The sequence below is a fragment of the Mastacembelus armatus genome, chromosome 11 (assembly GCF_900324485.2).
Source record: "Mastacembelus armatus chromosome 11, fMasArm1.2, whole genome shotgun sequence".
In the NCBI taxonomy this organism is placed as follows: domain Eukaryota; kingdom Metazoa; phylum Chordata; class Actinopteri; order Synbranchiformes; family Mastacembelidae; genus Mastacembelus; species Mastacembelus armatus.
Genome location: NC_046643.1, coordinates 12901871 through 12914185, shown reverse-complemented (window position 1 = coordinate 12914185; position 12315 = coordinate 12901871). Strand labels below are relative to the sequence as shown.

The 12315-nt window shown below is 39.4% G+C and overlaps 1 protein-coding gene across 1 annotated transcript; it reads right to left on the bottom strand.

The window, feature by feature from the left end:
- Positions 1-3627: 3627 nt before the first annotated feature.
- Positions 3628-12315, bottom strand: laptm4b (lysosomal protein transmembrane 4 beta). Its single transcript, XM_026300941.1, has 7 exons — positions 12054-12315; positions 10827-10944; positions 9208-9281; positions 8994-9116; positions 8538-8636; positions 6567-6662; positions 3628-4415 (listed from the first exon to the last, which is right to left on the bottom strand). Exons 1-7 carry the CDS (start codon positions 12144-12146, stop codon positions 4341-4343), a joined length of 678 nt encoding a protein of 225 aa, XP_026156726.1. The 5' UTR covers positions 12147-12315; the 3' UTR covers positions 3628-4340.

Genomic DNA, 12315 nt, shown 5'->3' with positions numbered 1-12315 from the left:
CTAATTCTAATATATATATTTTCAAAAGTTTTAAAATGCATGTCAAGTAAAAGCTGTGTGCACTAAATGCAATGACTGTAAAACTGGCCGATACTGTAAACTAAGAACTGTCAGGATTTCATTCTTTCTTTTTTTTTTTAGATTTTCTGCCCTACAGAGGCCACTGCATATACCCAGAGATAGAAGCTGTCCATCATCCACTGAGCGGTTTGGCCTGGTTTTCCACTCATTGCTTCACTAAGCTGTTTTCTTTACTCCCAATTGAATGAAACCATCCCAGATGATCTATCCACGTGCAGCAGATGCCCAGCTCCAAATGAGGACAATATCTAAAGAGGGTGCAGAACAAGATTTGTATTAACAAGTGTAAACACTGCATCATAAATACATGTAAAACCTCTTACAGGCCAGACACCATTCAACATTTCGCATTATTTTTTGCAGATTTTAGTTTAAATTTTTACACAAATTGGCAGGCACTTATTTTTACGAATACAATTCATTTATTTAAAAAAAAATCCATAATATAAGAAAGTTTTTCAATTTCACCTGGCCTACATTGTGCACTGTGTATTTGATATACTGTGGTATATTGTGTAATTCATAACTGTGCACAATGTTAGCTATAAACCTACTTCATAGTAAACAAAATAAATATAGTTTTTACATGCATATAGAGGACTGTTGCCAAGTAATATGACTCAATTTACAAACAAATATCTCTAAGGCAACTAATTTTATTGCCACCCTCTTAAGGCAGAATGAATGTTTTAGGGCAGGGATGGTCAACTCCAGTCCTCCAGGGCCACTGCCCTGCTTGTTTTATAACTATCCCTACCTTATCCACTGCTGATTTCCTGGACCAGGTATGTTCAATCCATTAGAATCTGGAAGATACCATCTCAGATGAGGGTGGAAGTGGAAGTGGAAGGGTACCCCCCCCCCCCAGCTTCTGATTGGCTGAACACACCTGAATCAGGTAACCAGCAGTGGGTAGACCAGGGACAGTTGGAAAACAAGCAGGACAGTGGCCGTTGAGGACCAGGATCAGGCACCCCTGATCTAGGTCATATAACAACTGTTGATAGGTTTCTCCTTTTGTGTCCTCTCTCACAAGTGTCACTGACTGCAGTTGATGTCATTAGACAAACCATGTTTCACACTAAAGTATTTAAACAAGTAAAGAGAATGTGACCCACTTTTTTTTTTTTTTTTCCTGACCTGACCGGCAGAAAGTAGGTGATCGTGTCTGTCTGGCAGCCTGCTGTCAGACTCAAGGTAATGCCAGGCTCCATTTTGAGGCTGGTGGGTAAATCCCTGCTGATCTACCAGCTTGTTCCCACTGGATAGAGACACTGAAACTGAGGGCAGCACTAACGTTAGCACATTTTTTTTTAAAAACAATCATAACCTTAAAACTAGACTGTTATGGGAACAAATTACTAACCTGAAAAATGCAACACACTGGTTATATACAGACATGGGAGGAATTTCTTGGCGTTAAACCAATCCAGTCAGCACTTGGTGAACTACCACGCTCAATTTCAGCCTGTGATGCATTTAATTTTTGTTGAGTGCTGTTTCCCAAGGTGCCAAGTCCCCTATCACAAGACACAGACAAGCTGTAATGTGAACAAGAGCCATATAGCTGAAATAAGATTTACTTTCTAATGCCAATTTTCTCTTGGAGCCGTGACTTCAAAAGGTTTTCCCACTGACAGTTTGACATGTAACAATGGGAAATGCACATGTGTAGATGATTAACTTAATGAGGGTGGAATTCCTTTGAGCTGCTTCAGTTCCAGGGCCCTGTGTCATTAATGTTATTAGTAACACCTGTTGTAAACATCCACTTCAAAAACAATCTGGGAAAAAAGACTATTCCTTCGTTTCATTTTGGGATGTAGAGTTTGCATTAGAATTCAAACATGAACAAAAAATATATATTTACTTAAAATGTTAGGGATCTTTTACTTAGGGTGACAGAATTTCTGCTCATGCATTCATATAAACAACTTAAAGTTTATCCTGATTTTACCGAATTCCCTAGGCTTTCCACTAATGAATAGCTAATTTAAATGTTTCATATCTCAACAGCCAGATAGTTTTTTAAACTAGGTTCTTTTTAAGATGACTATAAATACTCATGTATAAAAATAAAGTATTGAGTTAAATATATTCAGCAGCAGACATGGATTTGATTTTGCTTTTTATTTTTCAGAATTGAAGAAATGAGCTCATGCAGATCCAACAAGAGGATGAAAAAGGCTTGAGTGATTCTTATAAAATGAGGCATCTGCCATCCATTTGTCCAAATATAAGCTTTTTTCCCCTCTAAACTCTGCACATCTCAGCTAAAGTCACCACCAGCCACCTGAACATCTGCCAACTCTGCAGCTTTTCTGACACATCACACAACACAAATAAATATCAATTTATTTACATCATGGCATGGTTCGTAAGCTCGCGTCATCCGGACATGGGTGGCTGATTATGTTAGAATCACTTAGCTACGGCATACCAAGTTAAAGATGAGTAAAATACAAACACAGTCGAATTTCAGTGAGTTCATACTGAATTTAAAGTGCAATTTCATTTTCAGCTTTGTTGGATTTGCAGAAGCAGGTGGTCATAATTCACACAGGGACAACAATGAAGGGGGCTAACAAATGCCTACATTAACATCAAATGGAATGCTACTTCATAGTATACCTATTTCCAGGTCTAATAGGTTATTGAATTAACTATTGCATAGTCTATAACTGATTTTATGTTTTTTTTTTCTGTTGTAATAAATACTTGACAACGACTGGAAAGAATAGGATTAGGTATATTAGGTATATCTAATACTATTTATTTCAAATGTATTTCTCATAATGCTCAATTGATTGCCTAAATGATTCCAGGCAAAACACAAGCATTTACACTGCTTAACTAGCTTCACAGACTGTGTATTCATTTTGTGCTATGTTACACTAAATCAATGCTTTAGTTCCCCCTCCATCATTAACATTAAAAAGGTCACCAGCACAGGAAATACCTCAGCGTGATATCACTGCATGTGCAACAGAAACGTGACCCAGGCATATAAAAGGACCCAGGCATTACATCATGATGTCACACATACTGTCCAGGTAAGCGCACAAACACACACGCACATACAGTCTCTGCATGTACAGCAGCATGTCATTCTGTCTTTATAGGAAAATGCCCTCAGTCCAGCTAAGTTAGCTCAACTTAAAACTTGTAAAAGACTGGATTTTACACAATGACCCATGTAAAAAAAAAACAAAAAAAAAAAAAAAACAACACAATAAAGACACAGACGATGCTGTTGCTTCTGCAACTTGACAGGAACACATGTCAGACGTCTCAACCGAAACTTTTCCACATATTAATGTTGCCACATTTAGTTTTTACATGTATTGTCGTAATGTATGTGTGAAATTCACTGGATTATTACATTAATACCAGCCTTTCTTAACTACTCATGTTGGAACAGAGAAAGTAGGAAGTTCAAACTGGACAATTGTGACATTAATGGATGAACAAGGTTCTCACTGGCAGTCGCTGGGTTACAGGTTTACCGACAATATGCTACAGGGACACAGAAGGAGGACATAGTCGTTATTGTTCAAAGAACGTTTTTCAATATGATTTCTTGCAGGACAAACTACATCAGTACACACATTTTATCACAACAGCACAACCTTCCACAAGTCAATCCATTTTCTATCAGGTTTTACCGTTATACAAAAAAAGTCTTACAAAAATACCAATACATTCATTGAAGGAAATGTGTCAATTTCTGAAAAAAGTGCTCTTGTGTAACTGATCATGTACGGTATGTCGCTTTCCCTCTCACTCTCTTTTTTTCCTCTCTTCAGGTAGCTTGTTTTAGATAAAGACCACAGGGGAGATTCACAGTATTGGGGTTAACAGTTGGTGGCCAGACCAGGGCACATTTGCTCAAAGAAAAGTGCAAATTAAGTTGGGACAGAGTGTTCAGGGTGTGCAAAAGTTTAGATACTGCCACTGGACCCCAGCTGCTATGGGGGAAGGTTGGTCAGGAGCGTTCTTGGGCTGCGTACTGTGCTTTAAGGAGGACAGGACGTCACAACAACCAGAGGTGATGGCGATCGGGGAGCAGACATGATGGCAAGACTGGCTCAGGGTCTGCCTAAGCTAAGGTTAGTGGGAATCCAAGCTGAAATCAGCATCTCAGATATTGTTTTGTCTTTGTCGCGTTCCAGCCAGCACTGGGGTCCAACTGCTGGAGAGAGAAGTGGTAGGCGTCAGGAGGTGTTTCGGATATGGGGTCCAGCAGCAAAGACATATTCTCATGCCTCCATATACTGGGGAGGTGGCTCCTTGGGTGGGATGGCGATGGCCTCCTCATACGGTGGCAGCAGGACCTGAAATGGAGCAGAAAACCAAAAGCTGGGTGAGTCCAAACTAAAATACACTATTCTGTTTACTGGCAGGTGCAGTATCACATGACTTTTACATAGCTTGTTTGTTTTATACTTTTTTTTTTTTTTCCCAAAATGCAACACAGTGCATTAGAGTGTTTGATCAGAAAGTTGTTAATAAATAAAATGGCATTGTAAGCACCACATAGAACACAGGAAGTGATTTCACACACAACCTTAGTGAGTCTTCCCCAAAGCCTTTCACGCTCTTTATTCTCCACCCCTATAGAAGGCATTACTGGCAGGAAGGACATCATCCTTTACAGGCCAGATTGCCTTTTCTTCAAAGGTCTTTCTCTGTAAATAGTGTTATAAAACCAGCCCTGCTGCTAATTCAGTGAGAGAGAGACAATCTGCTCTGAGGGGCTGGAATTGTGAAACAGCCAGAGAGGCCCGGCGAACACATCATGGGGATGTTTTGAAATGAAGCAGACAAGCAGACAATTATGTAACGTTCAGAAGAAGAGAGGGGGACGGACACAAATATATAAAGAGAGGATGATGAGGGCGGAAAGAGTGAAAGAGAGTTGACCCTTGTGCATTTTAATGGCATTTATATAAAAGCATGGAAAATAAGCAGCTGGGTAGTTGAAGTTTCGAGACTATAAAAAGCCATTTAGACACACTGCCGGCTTTCCATTAGTAAAAAATAGATGGAGTGCTCTGTTCATTCAGTTCGGTTTGTGGAGGGAATGCAATGTTGAAACCATACAGTCAGGCAGATATAAAAGCAGTTTAGCTTGTTTAAACCATCCTGGTTGCATCTAAAACTACTTGTTCCCTGATATTTCTCTAACTAAAAGGCACAAACCTTGTGCTCTGGCCTTCACTTTGACCTAGTTGCTCAGTGGTTTAGCCTCATTTTCTGGATCTTTCTAGTATACGTATAGTTATCTCTATGTATAGATTGGTTGTAAAAATATGTGCTTTCTTTTACCTGTTAAGGTCCACTCATGTATTAAATCTTCAATATTTTCCCCAGTTTATTATCTTTTTGTTTTTTAATCAAGCAACATTTAATAATTTGATAAGGATTTAAAATATGCAAAGATTTAGAATTTTACACTGTATTTTAATGAGCTAATAAAATGCATAATTTATGGGTGTATTCAGTTATATTTTTGACTCATTTGACAATGTTTGACTGACTTTGCATCTGTTTCAGGTCTTCATACTTACCTGCTAACCCACAAAAAATTTCTTCACTCTACAAATTTTAGTTCTAAGTTAAAAAAAAAAAAAAAAAACCATTTCCTTTACCATGTGTGCAGCCTCCATCATGTCTGCAGTGGACAAAACCGACTGGCACATTCCCAACATTTGCTCAAAGACCATATGATACACAGTATGACAGCAGACCCTGCAGGATTAGCTACTGCCTGTAGAGTCTGTTTCATAAGGTGAAAAACGTCAGCAGAGAACCCGGGCCACAACAATGCAAGGACAAAGTGACTGACAAATGAAGTGCTGTGCATTTGGATGACAGTGGGTGTGAGACAGATTAATGTCTTATGCATCAGGGTGGAGGATTACAGACAGACAAATGGAAACCGTGACTACACTAACCCTCTCAGGAAGCCATGAGTCAACACTGGGGGGGGCAACACTGCCTCTAACCAGCCACCCAGGCACACCTCAGCACGCCCTATAGCGGCTACTGTACTGCTGCGTACAGCACCACTGTCACTTCACTGACTGTCAGACAACTGACATAAAACTGTGACAGCGCTGGTATATTTAAACAGCTCGACAGCAGAATCCTAATACTGGACAGTTTTCCTGGACTGTGTGTACTGTACTGTACACACTACTTTTCTAGTGTCTATGATTTATTGTAAGCTGCACTGAACTGCAATAACATAAAAAAGTATAATATTTAATTTAGTGTAGGTGACTAAAACCTCAGATGTTGAGACATCACAAGAGGTTGAAGTTGATGTGCTATTATGGAATCATCTTCACCTTATATAATAAATTGTAAGCTTGTAAGCCAAGGTCAGTGTTGGGCAAAGGCAATTATATTATGATCTGAGGATGGGGGGTTTACAGTATGTCTTTGAGGTAAGGAGCTTGCCGGTGGATGTGAGGACTCACCGTGGTGTCGTTGGTGGTGACATAAACAAGGACTTCTGTGGTGCCTCTGCCGCTTACATATCTGTAGCAGTTCCACACACAGCCAATCAGGTAGGCCTATACACAGGAGGTGGAAACAAAGAACAAACGACGACCTTTAGCAACATCATTTTCACATTTCATCATTATTGATACTCATCTATTCATCAAGTTAGCTGAGAGTAGGGGTGCATCATAAGTTGGTGCATCGACTGTGATATACCAACTATCTTTGAGAACAGACAGGAAAGTCTGCACAGTGGTAAAAATATAAAACATTTTCCTGGACAAGTTGCCCTTCTGGTTTGACCAAAGGCAACTTATCAGGCATCTCCTGCCTCAGTCAGGCTGAGCCTACACTGAGGTTTAGGTTTGTCTCACTTGGCAGAAGAACAGGAGGTTCATTGTGTATGTGTGTGTGTGTGTGTGTGTGAGCAGCCTGCTGAGCTGGTACCTCCGCCAACAATAAGAGCAACCAACCAACCAACCAACCAGGAAGCCAAGCAGCTTTACCATCTGTGGATCTGACTTCCTTGTGTAATACCAACTCTATACTGACACCAACTTAGATTAAGTTAACTGAGATTAACCACAGTGAACATAGATTTGGATGCATAATTATACCTTTAACACAAAATGCTAATAGTGCTGACCCTACGGCTAAGATTACTACAGAACAAATTATTAATTTGTTTATATAACACAGCACGTAGTTATTTTTCTTAACACAATACATTAAGTTATTGCCCACTCCAAGTTTTAATTTGTTCAGCTGACTGAACACAGTCTGCCTCTACACTCCATTAAACCAAAGCATTCAATCAGTAAACAGGGTACATACTTTGCATTTTTCTGTCCTTGACCCTGAAACAGCTATATCAGAGTGGCAATTGTCTGGTTGACAGTACGCATCCCTACAAAGTCTGAATTTGATCGTTTTGCTCATTTACTTCAAACAGTGAATCACACATTCTCTCGTTTTCTTCATCCAAGCATCAGTCTCTGCTGCATCCCACTCCTCTTCTGTCCAGCTCTCCCTCTTTCTGCCTGTTCGGCCTGTATCATTTATGGCAAATGCAGTCATATGGAGAAAGTTGGCTTCAGCAGGAAATTCAGCAGGTGCTACCTCCATACTGAGAGTTTAGTGCATCCTTGAGGTTTCAGGTCTGGCCCTTTTCCAGTGGACTGACTCAATTATCATCAGCACAGGGAAAAGCAGCCAGTAAGCACAGCACATCAATAACATCAGTTTCTATTGATTTTGCTTGGCAAATGTGCAGTTTTGAGCAAGCACACATCTATACTTGATGTTTGCTAAATTTGCAGCAATAATGAGTTCAAGTACTCCATATACTCAACAAAACACTGTCTGACTCATGACGTTTATAATGGAGTCCAACAGTGTGTCTTCCAGTGGCTTCCTATCATAATACCCCATCTCTGGCTTTGGACATCTGCCGAGAACATTTCCAATCTGAGCTTAGAGGAGAAACAACTTGGTCTGATTGTACAGATGATTGCAACTTGTCCCATCTCGTCCCAGGGCCCTAGAGCATAGTTGTGCTTGGCGAGTCATCCATGCATTAAGGGGGAATTAGCTTGACAGGAGTTGGTTTCCTCTTGTCCCTGACCCTGCTGCGCTCTGACTGTGTGATAATCTCACGAATAGCATTGATAATGGGAACGTTCACACTGGCAGATTCATTTTGCATGCCATATGGTTCACATTGCTATGAGTGTGAGACTTAATCATCTGAATTACACTGCAATATGATTGAGAACATCTTTAAAAAGGAAATGCTGCAAGGAACAAAATAAGTGGGTGTGTGTAATAGCTAACAATGTGTTACATTTATAATTTCATTTAAGAAATATACATTTTTCTGTACAGTAAGATGGTTATAGATAATGGACGTTCACCAAAGTAAAAAAAAAAAAAGACTGTAGGCTTACCTTGAAGGAAAGGATGCAGCCAATGAAGAGGAGGACTGCAAAAACTAGGCACATGTTGTTGGTGGACATGATGTCCTCTTTGTAAGGGAATGTCCCCGGCTGAAAGAAGGGAGAGAGGTGGGGAAGAGAGGATAAATGAAAAGAAATAAATGTTAACAAAATCAATGAAGAGAAATGTGACAGAGAGAGTAGGAGAGTGGCCTTTTCCCTGGCCTTTTTAAATCAGCCAAAACTTGACCTTTAAACTTTAAAGAACTCAAGAGTCTAAAAGGGGCATCAAATTTGCATAACTATGTTCATGTCTGCTTGGTTGTTTTGCACTAAATGCCTCTTTTTTAGCAATGTTACTCAACAGATGAACTACTAACCCCTGAATCTGCCTTGTAATAATCACAACTATGCATTGTAGCCTTTGACAATATCTCAAGCACAAAAAAAGGGACGGCAGTTGCTCACCAGCTGCTGGAGGTAGTCCTGCACCGTGTTGGGATAAACCACCACACTAATGGCTACCAGCGTGTTAAGGGCAAAGTCGAAGATTTGGTAGCAGAAGAATGGAATGATCCAAGCAGCATGTTGCTATACAGGAGAGATTGAAAATAGATGAAGAAACTCTGAAAGCCCCTCAAGCTCAGATGTCAGCTTGAATCTCCTTTGTGTGTTTATTTACCTTGTAAGCACCATACGTTGCCATGCCACATATTAGAATCATGAGTAGGGATATTGCAGTGGCTATGCAGATATCTGCAGAGAAACAACACACAAAAAACAGAACAATATGAGAACAGATAATCTGGTTTATCCGTGAAGAACAGCAGCACATGTAATTTCACTGGAATCCTTGAATCCACTGATGACATCAGTCTGATGTAATCTGAAAGTCTTCATGGGGACATGGTGTTTTACAAAACAAAACACCTTAAGTACCCTCACTATTTTTAGCACCAAATCTGCCCTTGAGAAAACATGATCAGCACATGGTTAATTGTTATGCAAGAGTTGCTAAATTTGACACTCTTCTCACATTTCTGTCACAGCTGTGAAAACCACTGATGAGACACTGTCACAGAAACTAACAGGGATCCACTGATATCAAGTAAAGACCGGACATCTGCATAAGTGCTGGTGAGTAAAATGGGTCCCAGATGACCATGCAGCACTAGCTGTTACTGAACCAGGTAGTCCCAATGAAAAAGTGGAATCAGTCCATCGCTGGTAGTTTTTGTGAGGATGATTAGCATAAAAACAGAACTTCTAACTTGTATAAAGTACCAAAAAATGCAATACAGATATACCATGTGCAATCATGTCTGTCGTTTTCCACCTACACTCAGCAACAGTGATTACTATAACATTGATACTGCGTTAAAACCGAGGAAATGAGGATACCCTTCCATCTTAATCCCTGGCTACGCACATTAGACACAGATACACATGTTCATACATACTATATATAAACCACACAGGTATAGATGCACTGTCAGCCACAACAACATTATTTGAGGGAAAGCGTGACAAGATGGCCATTTTAGTCCGTTGGAGAATCAGAGTAGTTGTTTTTAATCAGAGTAGCCAGTGACACGGTCTACGGTGTTCCAGAAGCCACTATGATGATAATGATGATGGCTGCTGGAGGGGAAACACCGAAAATACGGACAAACTCCAATTTTCTTTCTCTGTGGTGCTCAGTCTACTCAGCTATGTCAGTGCTGAGAGCAGTGTTCTAGGCAAAGAAGTGGTGCACACATAGGATAGGTGCAGAAATATATGCGGCTATATGGGCATGCCTCCGATTTTAATGAGGGCTCTCTAATATTGTTAACAGGGCTATGAAACGTTATATTGTGTGGGAGCTAAGTTACTCATGTGACATCGGCTATATCAGGCTTACATTAAATAACACAAATGTTACACTGCTTATACCAAAATATTGATAAGTGACAACACATAATGTAGATACAACACCCACAAAGTCAGGCCTAATGTACCATACAAATAAATCAACTTTTAGTACTTATTTTGTATGTTAAACATTGGTTAAATATTAAATATGGTACTCTGAGAAGGTGGAACAAGAAAATGTTTGGTATTTTTCCTTGAAAGATTACTCAAGCTATTAATTTATTGCCGATTAATCTCACGTCAACTCAATGATTCTGAACTCTAGTTTCTTTATGCCAATTTTATACGATAAACAGCTTCACTGGAAACATCGGCTAGATCCTGTAAACCACTAAACAATTTATACTAAGTCGGACATGTAACAACAGTAGGATTAGCTGCACTCACTTGCATCGTCCATGACATCAATGTCTGTGCCCAACTCGGAGCTGGTGAGGTGATAGCGGTACTGAACTGGGTCATTGAGAGCTGACAACAAGATGAGTAGGACGACTGCATTGATGAGCTGTGGGGAAAATAAAATCAATATTAATATTACATTTCAATCATGACTCACCGATTCTTTACATTTCTGGATTAACTTTCAAGCGACTGGGTGTACTGTAAATAAGCACCATATGTTCATTAGAGTACATCTAACAATTATTTCTATTGATTTGTCTATTGATTTTTTTAGTATTAATTAGTTTCAGCCAGAAAATAATCCAAAATATAAATTTAAAAAATAATCCGTGTTCAAGATCATGTTCACAGAGCCCAAGGTGACATTCAAAGTGCCTTTTTCATCAAACAAACAGCTCCATGCAGTCACATAAATGACATGGAGATGAATCATTGTTGAATCATTTCATGTTAATCCTAACTGATTAGGGTTAGTTGACTAGTTCTTTCAAATCTAATATTGATATATGAATCAGGGTCAGAAGCAGCATTTATCCAAGCAAAATGACTTTGAGTCTTATAGATCACAGTTTTCATCATATGACAACCATCTGATTTATGAAGATATCTGTTGTTTTTTCTGTTATTGGATCGTTTTGACAACACAAGCTAGTTGATTTGCAGTAACACTGAGGTAAAAAAAAAAAACAACAACAAATGGTTAACGTTATTAATGGTCGGGGATTTACCAGGCTTACTGAACTATGTTTAAAACTCCAGGTTAACCAGTGAGTAAAAAGAGAAGCGAGGCCCATATTTAACTGGTGCAAATATAGGACAAATCAGAAGGACGTGCTGATTATAGGTTATAAACTTAATTTAACACAATCCCAATTTTAATTGAATGTAAATGCACGGCCACAAATTGAAAATATGTCTTGTTGAAGATATGAATTTGGTTTAAAATGATGAAAATATCCAATAAAGAAACGTTGAATGGAAATTATGGCGACAAACAAGAAAACTCTGTAGTTTATATTCGGTAACGGTTATAACGTCGATGTCAAATCTAAAGGGAGAGACAAAAACAAATGGAAAACAGCTAGCTAACTTAGCTTCTGCTTCAAAACTCCGCAGTACTTGACATTTATCTCATATATCGGCGAATATTCCACACATCCAGTCACAATTAAAGATATCTGGGCTGACATGGAATGAAAAAATTGGACTCACCATATACCATATGCCCAGAATAATGGTGCCCGTCCGTACGTGGCAGCAAAGGCAGCAGCTCGTCGAGTACCACCGGTCCCACGGCGAAATCATCTTTTAGCCTGGTATGGACTGTCAAACTATTTCATGAATGCTGCAGGGAATTAAATAAGGCTTTAACGTATAGATAAAGAAACAGGAGATAGTTGGCGTTTTGGGTGCTAGGACCGCAACATCCAGCGTATGCTCGAAACGATGTTCGGCTCTTTCCGTAAGTGGACTG

What these genes read in the sequence shown, in the direction of transcription:
- laptm4b (XM_026300941.1), bottom strand. Translation starts at nt 12,146, where the DNA reads ATGATTTCGCCGTGGGACCGGTGGTACTCGACGAGCTGCTGCCTTTGC. An exon ending in AGGACTACCTCCAGCAGCTG is followed by an intron (nt 8,637 to 8,993) that starts GTGAGCAACTGC and finishes CCCTTCTTTCAG; the next exon opens with CCGGGGACATTCCCTTACAA. An exon ending in TCACCACCAACGACACCACG is followed by an intron (nt 4,416 to 6,566) that starts GTGAGTCCTCAC and finishes GCTCCATTTCAG; the next exon opens with GTCCTGCTGCCACCGTATGA.